Genomic DNA, 16504 nt, shown 5'->3' on the forward strand with positions numbered 1-16504 from the left:
CTCTAAATGTGATTTAATATTCTTTGCAATCATCAAGGGATCTTGTAGCAAGGGAAAAGTACAGATGTGATGTGGCCAACCCCACCCCTCCCTGCCCACATTGTGACATCATGCCTCACCCACCTTACTTCCCACCATAATGATTGGTTGGATTTGAACAATACTTGCATTAGGTAATGCTACACTATAGAGATGGCTCGAACTTCCGATTTTCGATTAGCAAACCTCGAACGCGAACTTCCGCAAAAGTTCAGTTCATACGAACTTTCGCAAACCGCAATAGACTTCAATGGGGATGCGAACTTTGAAAACTAGAAACATTTATGCTGGCCACAAAAGTGATGGAAAATATGTTTCAAGGGGTCTAACTCCTGGTGGGAGGCATGGCGGCATGGGATACATGCCAAAAGTCCCGGGGAAAAATCAGGATTTGACGCACAACAGCATTTTAAGGGCAGAAATCACATTGCATGCTAAATTGGAGGCCTAAAGTGCTTTTAAACATCTTGCATGTGTATACATCAATCAGGTAGTGTAATTAGTGTACTGCTTCACACTGACAGACCAAACTCACTGTGTAACGCACTGCAAACAGCTGTTTGTGTAGTGACAGCCGTGCTGGACTGGTGCGCACCATGGCGAGAGTGCAGGCAAGCCCATAAGGTCGGGCTGAGGTAGCTGAATGACAGAACAACAGTGACTGAGTGTCCAGCTGTTTGAATTTGGCCTGTCCACAATCAAGCAACGACCTTATTATCTATCTCCTTAGGTTAAGTGTGCCCCCCCCAACCCCAGCAGACTCATTTAGCCGGTCATTGCTTCATTGTGATACGCAAGCCCCTTCACCGCGGCAAGGTAATGATCACGAAGGGGAATTGACACATGTACATGCCTTTTGTTTTGTTGTTGCAGCTGCAGTGCAGCCAGAAAAATTAGGAAGACATGTACACACACCAGAAAAGATTGTTATTGTCTTTGTAGCAGCGGCCTGAAAAATTCAGGAATCCTCCTGGAGTCCTGGACCCTGTTGCTGGTGGCAGAGAAGGCAGTCAAGCAGCCTGCAGGCAGAGATGCTGTGTGGGGACCCACTTAGTCTTGGGGCACGCAGTCAGACGGCGTGCAGGCAGAGATGCTGTGTGTGGGGACTGACTTAGTTTTCGGGCAGGCCTGACCATGCTTTGCAGACCACGTGGTCGGATGGACCCTTGACCCAATGCTGTGTGCCAGAGATGACACCACTAGCCTTTCAATATCACAGTACAGTTTGGGTTTCACCTTTTTTGAGAAATAATTGCAGTCTGGTATCTTCCACTGTGGTGTGTGGCTTTGCTTTTGTGTGCTGCTTTTTCTCAGGTGGTCATCCCATTGCAGTTTGTGCTTTGTCATCATGTGCCTTCGTAAGGAAGGTGTCCCTACGTACGCGGGTCTTGGTCTTTCTACGGCTCAATTTTTGGTAGCAGAGAGTACAGATGGCATTGCTCTCATCTGAAGCAGACACACAAAAAAATTTCCACACCGCTGAGCCCTAGGATGATGGCACTTTGGTGGTGGCGGCCGACTGAGTGTTAAGTGGGGTGCCAGAATCAGAGCAGGAGGAGGAAGATATGTCACGTTTCCGTGCCAAAGCTGAGGAAGATGAGGTGTCCTGTGTTCAAAATCACGACCGCATGACCTCAAGCAGACCTGCCGGGTGGCCTGCCTCTGCCTGTTTTGCCCATATTGGGGGGATGAAGTGAAAGGTATGCACTGACTTGACTAATACAATGTGCAATCACACAGGTGCAGTGAACAGGTATGCAGGGATTGGTATTACAAATGTGCAGCTGTCACACACACAGGTACCGTGAACAGGTGCAGTGACTGGTATATAACACTGTGTGCGGTCACGTAGGTAGGTGCACTAAACAGGTATGCAGTGATTGGTATTACAAATGTGCAGCTGTCACACACACAGGTAGTCACTGAATCTGCTGGGCCTGGCAGTGGCACAGTAGGAATTGCCAAGGGCTAGCTGCGACTGACTGACAGGACTGTATATGCAAGTGTCTGTGGGACACACACACACGATCACAAAAACAACATTAGCTCTCAAAAGAGCTGTTGTGGGGTGCTTTTTAGCAATCAGTATCAGCAAGGAACAAGCTAACAAGCCTACCAAGAGCCTAACTAAGCTTTCCCTATGTCTCTTTGCAGCAAGCTCTCCCTTCTCTAATTACTGCAGCCACGCGAGTGAAGGAAATGGCCGACGCTGCCTGCCTTTTATAAGGGGGGGGGGCTCCAGGAGGGAGTGTAGCCTGATTGGCTACCATGTGTCTGCTGAGTGTGCTGTAGAGGGTCAAAGTTGACCCTAATGATGTAGTATGGGGGCTGGTCAAACTCGCGAACCACTGAAATGTGCGTATTCACATGCGAACCGCTCGGGCCATCTCTACTACACTATACTAGCAAGGATCAAGTAACAGATAGCACTGGCTGTAAATACACCTCTGACTACAGAATCCATTTTAGTATGTTAAAAAGAAATGATTTAAAATTGAGGCCTGTATTAATAATGCAATGTACTTGCAGTGTTTATTTTACACCATTTTAAAAATCCGGACATTTTAACCACATTATGTTCAGTTTAAGTTGTTACAATTTGTGCTGATCTCGTCTTGAACAGTGAAAACGCATTAGCATATTTCTACTGACATGCTGATAACATCTGCAAACACTGAGCACAGGTGTGTAATATAAACATTGGCAGTGATAAGTTGCAATTTTGCAACAAAGAAAGCTAAATCAGAGATACAAGCACACTGCATTATTAATCAGACGCTTGTTTTAAATGATCTATAAAGCACACTTATAAATAAGTACAAACACTTTAAAGGTGCATGCACCAAAGGACAGGAAAGTAAAAAAAACAAAACTGCCCAGAACTCATTACCAGGTTGAATACATAATGAATAATCAATTAACCAAACCTTCCAAATATAACCTGATTGTACAGTAAACATAAAGAGCTAACTCCTGTTTGCTAATACAGTTAAGGCCTGTTTCCACTAGAGCGAATCTGCAAGCATTTTCTGCATGCAGATTTACATACCCAATAATAGTCAATAGACCTGTTTCCACTTGTCAGGAAGTCTGTGCGGTGGACGGAGCAGAAAAAAATCTGCACAGCAGAGCCATCAGAATTCACACACCGCAAGGCTAGTGTGTGATTTGCCTGTAATGTAGTTAATAGGAAAATCACATGCGTTTTTACTATGCAAAATTTCCCTGCGAATTCGCTTACATTTTTTTAACGTAAAATTAATGTAAGAGCACATAAGCACTGACATGGTTAAAATCACATACTTACAAACAGATGTAAATTTTAATGCGTTTTTGCGTCAAAATTTGCATACAAACGCGTACGAATTTGCATCCGCATGCAAATTCGTTTTCGCGTTTTCCACAACGGAATCGCACCGCACTAGTGGGAACAGGCCCTCAACCATGACTGGTATAATAGTAATTTCATAATATGATTACAGCAATACATTATTTTTAATAATCCTTTTTCACACACATTGATAATCAGTTAAACTTTGCTCCCGAGGACTGGTGAACACTTGTTATATATGCATATTGAACAGGATATAATATTCTTGTTCAGACATATGCTATACAGTATCCAAAACACAACTATCAGCATTCGTTCTTAAAATATAAAGAGGCCCTGTTTTGCTTACATACAGAAATTTACACTGTATTAAAGACCTCCAAATGTAAGTTCTTATCAATTCAGCACCCTTCTCAGCCTTGGCGTAACTACAGTTCATGGGGCCTACCAAAAAACTTTGATACCCCCCCAACATTTACACCCCTTCATTTGCCTCCCCTTGGTGCCCTTCACGGCCTTGGGGCCCATCTCATAAGGTTCATAAAACAAGTGTGGCCATCGTGATCTTCCCACTCATAACATAACAAGTGTAGCCACAAAAACACAAGATCTGAAGTATAGTCCCCGTATCAGAGGAAGGGAAGGACGGTAGTTGGGGCCCCAATACCAGGGTTGCCACCTCATCCCTTCAAATACCGGCACATATGAATTATACATGCCTTGTGGCTAGTTGGATGCAGTGTAGGAACTGATAATGTATGAGTAGCCCCAGAACCTGTATAACTTAGATGTGCCGGTATTTAAAGGGATGAGGTGGCAACCATACCCAAAACCGCTCTGGGCTTTCCCCCCCCCCCCTCCATGCATTCACAGGGGCTGCTCCCCTCTAGTTATGCCCCTTCTTCTCAGTCAGTCATAATGTTCTTGTAAAATGTCTTTTCACAAGTAAAAACGGCATGCTTACATTATAAGTAGTTCTAGTGATTGTAGTGGATATAACTGGAACTGAAAGTAGAGTCAGCTGAACTTCTGATCTTCCATGTAGGTCAGTGAAACTATCCATCAATAAGAAATCAGACAAGCTTTTCTTAATCTTAAAGGAATACTTAAGGGAAACAAAAAAAAATGACATTTACTCACCCGGGGCATCCCTCAGCCCCCCTGAAGCTGGATGGTGCCCTCGCAGCCCCGCTCTGATCGTCCTGTCCCCGCCGGCGGCTACTTCCGGGTTCAGCGACAGCCGCCGACAGGCTGGGAACGCGGCTGATTTTCCGCGTTCCCACTCGCTATATGCTGCTATAGCGTAGCTATATATGCTATAGCAGCATATAGCGAGTGGGAACGCGGAAAATCAGCCGCGTTCCCAGCCTGTCGGCGGCTGTCGCCGAACCCAGAAGTAGCCGCCGGCGGGGACAGGACGATCGGAGCGGGGCTGCGAGGGCACCATCCAGCTTCAGGGGGCTGAGGGATGCCCCGGGTGAGTAAATGTCATTTTTTTTGTTTCCCTTAAGTATTCCTTTAATAGGGATGATCAATAGGATGCAAATATTTCTTGGTTTATGCAGATTTATGCACATTTTTATGCAAATATATGCAGCTTTTAAATGGACTAATCAAATCCCATCCAGGGTTACATTGATTGGTCCATTTTAAAGCTGCATATATTTGCATATATATATTTGCAAATATCTCTGCATGAATTAAAAAATATTTGCATAACACTGATCAAACCGTAAATCCTAACATAGGGAGATTTCCTCCTGAAACTCTTCACAACAGGAACACTTCTCCTGGGGATAGCCCTGAAGCAAAAATAATTTCATGCAGTTTTCACAAAATGTAACCACTGTATACTTTATGATCATATGCTTGTTTTCCTATTGCTAGGTAATATTTCAGGGTCACTTTAAAATGTAAGTTTAATTTTAAAAACATTTTTGTTTTTACAATCTACTATAAACACCCCTGATCATTATTCCCCCCCCCCCCTTTACCACTTTTCTCAAAGCAGAATTGCTGGAAACCCTTTCTCATGTATGTGTTATGGAAATATTCCTAAAACTCTCCACACAGCAGTGGCAGGAAGGTGGTGCTGAACTGACCTGCAGTTTTGTCAGACATATTGGCACTTATTCAATTCACTTTTTCTCCTAAGTTTTCTCCTAGGAGTATTTTCACAACTTATTATTAATGCAATGCATTTTTAGCTACCAGTAAGCCATTGCACAGGGATGAAAAGTTATTTAAACAGAAGACGAAAATGTATCTCCTAGGACAGGCTTGTCCAAAGTCTGGCCCAGGGGCCAAATGCAGCCCACCAAAACATCTCCAGTAGCCCTCTGAAGCTCTCAAGTATAATTGCATGTGGCCCTCAGGTCATTGCTGCAGTGCCGTATCCATGATTGTTACGACCAAACCTGTGTCACCGCTCTGTTGCCTCCTAAACTCTCTTCTAGTCCAATTAGTAATGGTGGCTGATTTGTAGAGTTGGGCCGAACCTCCGATTTTAGGTTCGCGAACCGGGTTCGCGAACTTCCGCGGAAGGTTCGGTTCGCGTTAAAGTTCGCGAACCGCAATAGACTTCAATGGGGATGCGAACTTTGAAAAAAAAAATTATGCTGGCCACAAAAGTGATGTAAAAGATGTTTCAAGGGGTCTAACACCTGGAGGGGGGCATGGCGGAGTGGGATACACGCCAAAAGTCCCCGGGAAAAATCTGGATTTGACGCAAAACAGCGTTTTAAGGGCAGAAATCACATTGAATGCTAAATGACAGGCCTAAAGTGCTTTAAAACATCTTGCATGTGTATACATCAATCATGTAGTGTAATTAAGGTACTGCTTCACACTGACACACCAAACTGTTCACTGAACAGAACAGGTATACAGTGGCGGGTTCACTGAACAGAACAGGTATGCAGTGGCGGGTTCACTGAACAGAAAAGGTATACAGTGGCGGGTTCACTGAACAGAACAGGTATACAGTGGCGGGTTCACTGAACAGAACAGGTATGCAGTGGCGGGTTCACTGAACAGAACAGGTATGCAGTGGCGGATTCACTGAACAGAACAGGTATGCAGTGGCGGGTTCACTGAACAGAACAGGTATGCAGTGGTGGGTCCACAGTACAGGTATGCAGTGGTGGGTTCACAGAACAGGTATGCAGTGGCAGGTTCACTGAACAGGTATGCAGTGGTGGGTTCACAGTACAGGTATGCAGTGGTGGGTTCACAGTACAGGTATGCAGTGGTGGGTTCACAGAACAGGTATGCAGTGGCAGGTTCACTGAACAGGTATGCAGTGGCAAGTTCACTGAACAGGTATGCAGTGGTGGGTTCACAGTACAGGTATGCAGTGGTGGGTTCACAGAACAGGTATGCAGTGGTGGGCAGTAGCGTTCCTACAATAGGGCGCAGGGGGGCGCCCGCCCTTACTCTAAGTTGCCCGCTGCCCCCGCTGTCATTTGGAGGGGAAGAGAGGCGGAAGGAGGGGACCCAGGTGAGGGAGGGGGGGGATCTATCCCCCCTCCCCGCCGCTATCCCTGTCACCCCTCCTTCCAGCGCTGCTTCCCCCCTCCTGGAGCAGCTATACTGGGGGCAACTAAACTAGCTATACTGGGGGCATCTATACTAGCTATACTGGGGGCAGCTATACTGGGGGCATCTATACTGGTGGCAACTATACTAGCTATACTGGGGGCAACTAAACTAGCTATACTGGGGGCATCTATACTAGCTATACTGGGGGCATCTATACTAGCTATACTGGGGGCAGCTATACTGGGGGCAACTATACTAGCTATACTGGGGCAACTAAACTAGCTATACTTGGGGCAACTATACTAGCTATACTGGGGCAACTATACTAGCTATACTGGGGCATCTATACTAGCTATACTGGGGCAGCTATACTGGGGGCATCTATACTAGCTATACTGGGGCAACTAAACTAGCTATACTGGGGGCATCTATACTAGCTATACTGGGGGCATCTATACTAGCTATACTGGGGCAACTAAACTAGCTATACTGGGGCAGCTCCGGAGGCAACTATACTATCTATACTGGGGGCAACTATACTATCTATACTGGGGGCAACTATACTATCTATACTGGGGGCAACTATACTATCTATACTGGGGGCAGCTATACTATCTATACTGGGGGCAGCTATACTATCTATACTGGGGGCAGCTATACTAGCTATACTGGGGCAACTATACCAGCTATACTGGGGGCAACTATACTAGCTATACTGGAGGCAGCTATACTGGGGGCAACTATACTAGCTATACTGGGGACAACTATACTGGGGGCAACTATACTAGCTATACTGGGGCAACTATACTGGGGGCAACTAAACTAGCTATACTGGGGGCAACTATACTATCTATACTGGTTCAGCTCTGGGGGCAACTATACTATCTATACTGGGGGCAACTATACTAGCTTCACTGGTGCAGCTATACTGGGGGCAACTGTACTAGCTATACTGGGGGCAACTATACTAGCTAATACTTTAAATTACAGTTAGCTCCACCCTCATGCGGTCATGACCACGCCCGATTTTTTGCCGGTTGTGGCCACGCCCATTTTTAAGGGGCGGGGGGTGTCTTTTAATACCCAGCACCGGGTGCCAAATGCCCTAGGTACGCCACTGGTGGTGGGTTCACAGTACAGGTATGCATTGGTGGGTTTACAGTACAGGTATGCAGTGGTGGGTTCACTGAACAGGTATGCAGTGGTGGGTTCACAGTACAGGTATGCAGTGGTGGGTTCACAGAACAGGTATGCAGTGGTGGGTTCACAGTACAGGTATGCATTGGTGGGTTCACAGTACAGGTATGCAGTGGTGGGTTCACAGAACAGGTATGCAGTGGTGGGTTCACAGTACAGGTATGCAGTGGTGGGTTCACAGAACAGGTATGCAGTGGTGGGTTCACAGAACAGGTATGCAGTGGCAGGTTCACTGAACAGGTATGCAGTGGTGGGTTCACAGTACAGGTATGCAGTGGCAGGTTCACTGAACAGGTATGCAGTGGCGGGTTCACTGAACAGGTATGCAGTGGTGGGTTCACAGTACAGGTATGCAGTGGTGGGTTCACAGAACAGGTATGCAGTGGTGGGTTCACAGAACAGGTATGCAGTGGTAGGTTCACAGAACAGGTATGCAGTGGCAGGTTCACTGAACAGGTATGCAGTGGTGGGTTCACAGAACAGGTATGCAGTGGTGGGTTCACAGAACAGGTATGCAGTGGTGGGTTCACAGAACAGGTATGCAGTGGTGGGTTCACTGAACAGGTATGCAGTGGTGGGCTCACAGTACAGGTATGCAGTGGTGGGTTCACAGAACAGGTATGCAGCCAGAAACAAGCTAAGCCTAACTAATCTTTCCCTATGAGAGACAGTCTGCAGCAGCTCGCCCTACTCTCACTAATGCAGGCACACGAGTGACCGTAATGGCCGCCGCTGCCTGCCTTATAAAAGGGGGGTGGGGCTCCAGGGGCTAGTGTAGCCTAATTGGCTACACTGGGCCTGCTGACTGTGATGTCGAGGGTCAAAGTTGACCCTCCATGGTGCATTATGGGGCGAACCGAACTTCCGCAAACGTACGCCACTGGTGGTGGGTTCACAGTACAGGTATGCATTGGTGGGTTTACAGTACAGGTATGCAGTGGTGGGTTCACTGAACAGGTATGCAGTGGTGGGTTCACAGTACAGGTATGCAGTGGTGGGTTCACAGAACAGGTATGCAGTGGTGGGTTCACAGTACAGGTATGCATTGGTGGGTTCACAGTACATGTATGCAGTGGTGGGTTCACAGAACAGGTATGCAGTGGTGGGTTCACAGTACAGGTATTCAGTGGTGGGTTCACAGAACAGGTATGCAGTGGTGGGTTCACAGAACAGGTATGCAGTGGTGGGTTCACAGAACAGGTATGCAGTGGCAGGTTCACTGAACAGGTATGCAGTGGTGGGTTCACAGTACAGGTATGCAGTGGCAGGTTCACTGAACAGGTATGCAGTGGCGGGTTCACTGAACAGGTATGCAGTGGTGGGTTCACAGTACAGGTATGCAGTGGTGGGTTCACAGAACAGGTATGCAGTGGTGGGTTCACAGAACAGGTATGCAGTGGTAGGTTCACAGAACAGGTATGCAGTGGCAGGTTCACTGAACAGGTATGCAGTGGTGGGTTCACAGAACAGGTATGCAGTGGTGGGTTCACAGAACTGGTATGCAGTGGTGGGCTCACAGTACAGGTATGCAGTGGTGGGTTCACAGAACAGGTATGCAGCCAGGAACAAGCTAAGCCTAACTAATCTTTCCCTATGAGAGACAGTCTGCAGCAGCTCGCCCTACTCTCACTAATGCAGGCACACGAGTGACCGTAATGGCCGCCGCTGCCTGCCTTATAAAAGGGGGGTGGGGCTCCAGGGGCTAGTGTAGCCTAATTGGCTACACTGGGCCTGCTGACTGTGATGTAGAGGGTCAAAGTTGACCCTCCATGGTGCATTATGGGGCGAACCGAACTTCCGCAAACGTTCGCCTGCGGGACGCGAACGCGAACCACGGAAGTTCGCATGGAACCGTTCGCAGGCGAACCGTTCGGCCCAACTCTACTGATTTGTTGTAGTCCTATAACTGCAGTAGAACTACAAAACATGACCGTAGGGGTCCCAGAGGAGGAGGAAGAGTGGAGGCACAAATGCTGAGTGAAGAAAGGGTTTGGGTGTGTGTGTGTGTGTGTGTGTGTGTGTGTGTGTGTGTGTGTGTGTGTGTGTGTGTGTGTGTGTGTGTGTGTGTGTGTGTGTGTGTGTGTGTGTGTGTGTGTGTGTCAAAAAGGGGGCACAGGGGGAAAGGAAGGGACAAGGGGGAAACAGGACGAGGTAATGGGAAAAGGAAGCGGCATCAGGAAGAGCGGATGAGGCAAATAGGGGGCACTGGGAGACCAGAGGAGTACAAGATGGAGAGGAGGAGATATGAGCGAGGGAAGAGGGGCAAAAATGCATAGGTAGAGGCACAGAGGGGGGCACAAAGATAGGAGAGGGCAGACAGAGGGCATAGAAGCACAGAACTTGGCACACAGGGGCCATGGAAGGGCAGGAGGAAGCACAGAAAGGGCACAAAAGAAGAGGAGAAGGCAAATGGGGTCACAGGGGACAGGAGGGGGCACAGATTCGCAGGAGGATGCACAGAAAGAAAGGAGGAGGTGCACAGGGAGCACAGAAAGACAGGAGAAAGAGGCATGGAGGGGACACAGAAGGGCAGGAGAAAGACAGAGGGAGAGACTGGTGACACATGGGGGAACATAGTGGGACACTGGAGTCACAGAGAGACCACTGTGAAATTCTAACCTACAGTCTTTATCTCATTCATTAACCAAGGACTACTGGTAGTGTATAGGGATGCTCATTCGGATTCCGCGGAAATGCAATTTCCGAAATTCCGATCGGAAATTGCATTTCCGCATCGGAATGCGGAAATCGGTAATGCAAGTGCGTTAGGTGGATTTCCGCCGGAAATCGTGGAAATTCTGCCCGACTTTAACATTGATTTTCTCAAAAACTATAAGGTCTTTTTGAAAACTTGTTTTTGCATCTTGTTCACAAGACTCAGTTTAAACACCCCTGAAAATTTGGTGTTTCTAGGACTTAAGGGGGCTTTGCTATTAATCGCTAAAGTCGGCGGATTTTTACTGTAATGTAAAATGCAGAAAATCTGCTTCTGCCTATTTTCTGCATTTACATTACAGGAAAAATCCGCCGACTTTAGCGGTTAATAGCAAAGCCCCCGTACGTCCTATAAACACCAATTTTCAGAGTTTATTAAACAGAATCTTCTGAACAAGATGCAAAAAAAAGTTTTCAAAAAGACCTTATAGTTTTTGAGAAAATCTATGTTAAAGCCGGGCGGAATTTCCGCGATATCCGGCGAAAATTCCGCATTGGAATGCGGAAATTGGTAGCGGAAAGCGGAATCGGTATTTGGCAATGGCGGAATGCGGAATTACCGCGGAATCGGAAATTGGCATTTCCGACCATCCTTAGTAGTGTACTTGGGGGCAATCAGCAAACATATTTATTATCACTTCTTCGGGCACCCTCGCTATGTCTGGAATGGTGATATGGCCCCTGGTCTAAAAAGTTCGGATGCCCTTGTCCTGGAAGAAAACTTAGGAAAAAAAATAAATTTAATAAGGACCACTGTATGTAAACAATAAAAGCACACCATGTCCATTATTGAAGTACTTTTAAAGATTTATGCAAAGAATGTTTCAAAAGCAATGGCATTCTTTAAACACATTTTGGTAACATGGCTGATCCAGAGGAAACATTTACATTTTAGTAGATGATATCCTTTCATCCTGTCATTTCAGAGCAAATGCTGGAGAGCCATTAATTTAATTAATTGATGTACCTACGGTTACTAAGCAAAAAATTACACCACTGTGCAGGACGCAAGGGAAAATGAAACTTACATGTTTTTCTTTTTTACTTCTGGAAGTTGAGAGATGACTACTTCCTTAATGCAGCATAGTATTAACAGAAAAAGAATCCATTGTGGACACAAGCCGCAATGGATAGAGGTTTCTGGGGAATGGTAAAAATTTGTTTTTAAAATGAGTTTTACTCCTTTCTCCGAGTATAATGTAGAATGAGACCCCTGGTTCTCAGAAGGTCAGCAAGAGTATGTGGGCTTGATTTATTAAGGTGTGTTCTGTGCTCCTTGAGTTTCTCTGGTGAAGTCATAGGTTATTCAGAAAAAATAGACTGGATTGATAAAAAATGGTCAATTACGTGATTAGATTTGCCATATTTGCCATCCTAAACCAGGCTATATCAGATAAAAGTAATGGTCGCATAGAGGTATATAAATTAGTGGTTGTGAGATGGCAGCTGCATGCAGCATTCACAGATGCAAGAGTTTATTTTAAAATCAATACAGGACAGTATGAGCTGATTTAAAAAAAATGCATAAAAGTTTTTACTTTGGGTGCCTGCATAAAATTGCAATCATACAACCAGTCATTTACTTGACCTTCAGAGACCCATTTATATTTTAAGAAATCCAGTTTAGATTTTCTGGATCACTTATGGTAACCGTAATAGGGATCCTTGGAGGTTATACTGTAGTGTAGATCATGCATATATTAAGTTAGGCCCCGTGTTTTTAACTGCAATAAATGCAGAAAAACTTGCATTTTTGCCCGACTCATGTCATTGTTTTCATGTCTAAATATTTTTCGTGAATTTTTCTTACCTGTGCAAAATTGTGACACTTTCACAAAACTTATGGCAAAACAAAGCATGCCATATTCACTTGTAATTGTACCTCTATTACACAACAGTAAGGCAATTATCTGTGTTAGATAAAAATATTGCCTTTCAAACCAGCAGATGGAGCTTCAAAAAACACTATAAAATATAGATCTTCTGATGAATAACACATGTAAACAATATTTTACAATTATTAAAAAAGAGATAGAAAATATCTCTATATTCAAATGACATTGACCTCAATTCACTAACCTTAACTCCTGTCTTTAATAACTCTTCTGAGCTGTTTTACAGTTATCACCATGGTGATATAATTGTGATAACTGTAAAATAGCTCAGAAGAGTTATTAAAGACAGGAGTTAAGGTTAGTGAATTGAGGCATTGTCATGATTTCTGGATTTTGTGGACCAGATAAATCAGAATTATTTTATTTTAGACTGCATTTACACCACTCTACCACATTAACGTATGCGTTCCTGACACCGAGCACACACATCCATATGCATGAAAACATGAACACTCAGCAAACAAAAAGGATACAAGTAGTAACAATATAACAAAAATAGATAAGACATACATTTAAGCTACGGTTGGAATGCATAAATTACGTTTTTTTGGGGATAAATCAATAAAGGTTGTTTTTTTTATCAGTCAATGAAAGCCCCTCCCCCTCCCCCCATGTACTGCCAGCAACATATAATACAGTGATCTATCTGACTTTATTGACTCAGTAAAGGACTGCCATACCTTGGACATCTAAAACTCTTTGGACTGTTAAATATATAAATATCCCCTTTCTATTCCTCCATCCAGAAATTACCCCAGAATACATTTTCTTTCTCGTTCTATATTCTTTCATTTCCATCTCCTTTCTATAGAAAGCCCTCACTCCCATTTTCTTATAGCACAGTCACTGTCTTTCTTACCTAGTTACTTTTCTCTCTGCTTTTGAGACTCTTTCCACGCGAATCTCTTGATATGATCTTTATTACTCCCTCGCTTGGTGAAGAGCTGGTCTTGCCTCAGAGACAGAACAGACATAGAAATGGTGAGACAACAAACGCTTTTATTGCCTTCACCTAACTTTTGTATTTTCGCCCTCCCCTCCCCTTCTCCATTTTCTCTCACTTTCTTTCTTTTGCTCTGTCTCTCTCCATCTTCTCTGCACACTCTTTGGTTTTTCCTTCTATCTTCTATCCCTGTTTCTCTTCCTTGTGTCTGCCGTGCACCTTGACTTGCAGGTCACCATTTCAGTTGATGGGATTCTCACTTCGACTGGTTACACCCAAGAAGATTATACCATGCTAGGGAGCGATGACTTCTTCTATATAGGAGGTAGTCCGAACACAGCTGATCTTCCGGGATCTCCTGTCAGTAACAACTTTATGGGATGCCTTAAGGACGTGAGTATGATTGCTAATAATTTATTATTTATTAACTACAGAATGTCAGTAACAAATATGTGTAGTTAATTTATTGAAAGTAAAATAAATATGGATTGTTCAAATCCTAACAATGCAGAAAATAAAAGTATTAAATATAAGGGATGCAACTCTTTGTAAGAGCTTACTAACTCTATCAATATATAACTACCAGATTTAAAGGACAACTGAAGTGAGAAGTCTATGGAGGCTGCCATATTTATTTTCTTTTAAACAATACCAGTTGCCTGGCAGCCCTGTTGATCTATTTGGTTGCAGCAGCATCTGAATAACACCAGAAACAAGTATGAGCTAATATTGTCAAAAATGACAATAATGTCAGAAGCATATGATCTGTATATGCTTGTTCAGGGTCTATGGCTAAAAGCATTAGAGGCAGAGGATCAGCAGGACTGCCAGGCAGCTGGCATTGCTTAAAATGAAACAAATATGGCAGCCTCCATATCCCTCTTGCTTCAGTTGTCCTTTAAAGTGAACTGTCAACTATTTATAGAGTGAAATTGAGGCCTGAGCAATAAACTAAGCCTGCCTCTTTATCCATGATAAAGCTAATTTTATTGGACAAGTGTCAGAAGATCATTGCCCATTTACCTTGTCGCCAGTATCACATGACTAGTAATGGTGGCAATTGGCCAGTAGGAGATGTTTAGTGAAAGAGGAAGGGGCAGGGACAATTTATGATTTAGACCCAGCCGAGTCTTATTCTATAAACTAATGGACACAGGTTCACTTTAAAGGTCAAGTCTATGTCAAAATTTCACTTTACAAAAGTTTTAAAAGTGAACAGTATTCATCTGCATACTTTTATCCTGAAGGAATACCAAAGTGTTTCACTGTCGGTCATCTACATTGAGAAAAGCACAACCAGGGAGCAGACTTCCTGAACTCCTCCTGTACTCATTGGAATTATAAAAAAAATTCAGGTCCCAAAAATTAAATCAGGCAGCTCCTAATTATTGTGCCTTATATGTGTACATACCATACATTTCACCATTTTAGCTATTTTCTGACAGGTTAGCTTTACTAAGGCCACGTTCACAGTGACTGTTGCATTCAATCCCCTGTGACAGCAGGAACACAGTAGATTGGAAAAGCACATTATCCACGCATTGCATTGCATACAATCAAGCATACAGGCAATGCTTCAGTGTAGCTGTAATTTTTTTTCCTATCCTGCATAATAATTCAGTGATATGGTATATTTAAACTTGTCGATAAGATCCAATGTTAGCTCATGTCAAATAATCACTTTAAAGGGGCACTATGGCGAAACATTGTAAAATGTAAAATATGTGGAAACATATACAAATAAAAAGGACATTTTTTCCAGAGTAAAATGAGCCATAAATTACTTTTCTCCTATGTTGATGTCACTTACAGTAGGTAGTAGAAATCTGACAGAAGCGACAGGTTTTGGACTAGTCTGTCTTCGTAGGGGATTCTCAGGGATTTATTTATTTTCAAAGGAAATTAGTGAATCCTAGTTGCTCTGTCCAACTGCCAAAAAACTGTGTAGCGAGCAGGGAAGCTGGCCAGTATCATTGTTTAAATACTTTTAGGAAATATCTTTATAAGTATAAAAGCCTTGCTGAGAATCCCCTATGAAGAGATGGACTAGTCCAAAACCTGTAACTTCTGTCAGATCTCTACTGCCTACTGTAAGTGACAGCAACATAAGAGAAAAGTAATTTATGGCTCATTTTCTCTGGAAAAAAATGTACTTCTTATTTGTTTATGCTTGCACATATTTAAAATTTTACAATTTTTCGCCATAGTGCCCCTTTAAAGGACAGCCTCCTTTTGTACAACTGCCTTCCACAGATGTAGACTGTAGGGTTGAGCTGGGGAAACTTGTGAAATACATTTCTTAAAGCGGAATATAACCCTGCATTTTAACTTTGCTCTAAAACATTATTTACAACATATTATATGCAAAAAGCATTTTTTTTTTTACTAGACCAGCATTGGAAGGGTTAAACACAGAGGTTTTAAGTTCCGTGCAGACATTCAGATAGTTACATTCTATTTAGTTAGTGTGTAACTGTTTATCAATAGATACATCTCTTTGGCTGTCCTCCAAGCTCCTTCTCAGTGAGAGAGATGAGTCACAATAAACACATATTTGTAAACAAAAAGTATCTAACTCAAGTTCGGATTCGTCTGCAGAAATCTCTAGGGACTTTAAAGCCCTGTGTAACCCTTCCAATGCTGGTCTAGTAAAAAAAAAATGCTGGTTGCATATAATATACTGTAAATAATGTTTTAGAGCAAAGTTGAAATGCAGGGTTATATTCCGCTTTAAGGGAAACAGCATTTTTTCCTTTGACAAAATATCCCAGAAACGTTGTCATAAATTTGTTATGCAATGTTCTTTTTGTGACAATGGCCCATCTGCAATTCACCTTTTCTCCT

General features: G+C 43.7%; 1 protein-coding gene across 14 annotated transcripts in view; it reads left to right on the forward strand.

Annotated features, from left to right (window-relative positions):
- NRXN2 (neurexin 2) overlaps positions 1-16504 on the forward strand; it is a 1344669-nt gene that overhangs the window by 816717 nt on the left and 511448 nt on the right. For all 14 annotated transcript variants that reach the window (XM_068260058.1, XM_068260059.1, XM_068260060.1 and 11 more), the window contains one exon: positions 13892-14053. In XM_068260058.1, the coding sequence (XP_068116159.1) occupies positions 13892-14053 (162 nt within the window). The remainder of the gene's footprint in view (positions 1-13891; positions 14054-16504) is intronic.

This window comes from Hyperolius riggenbachi, chromosome 11 (genome assembly GCF_040937935.1).
Source record: "Hyperolius riggenbachi isolate aHypRig1 chromosome 11, aHypRig1.pri, whole genome shotgun sequence".
Taxonomy (NCBI): domain Eukaryota; kingdom Metazoa; phylum Chordata; class Amphibia; order Anura; family Hyperoliidae; genus Hyperolius; species Hyperolius riggenbachi.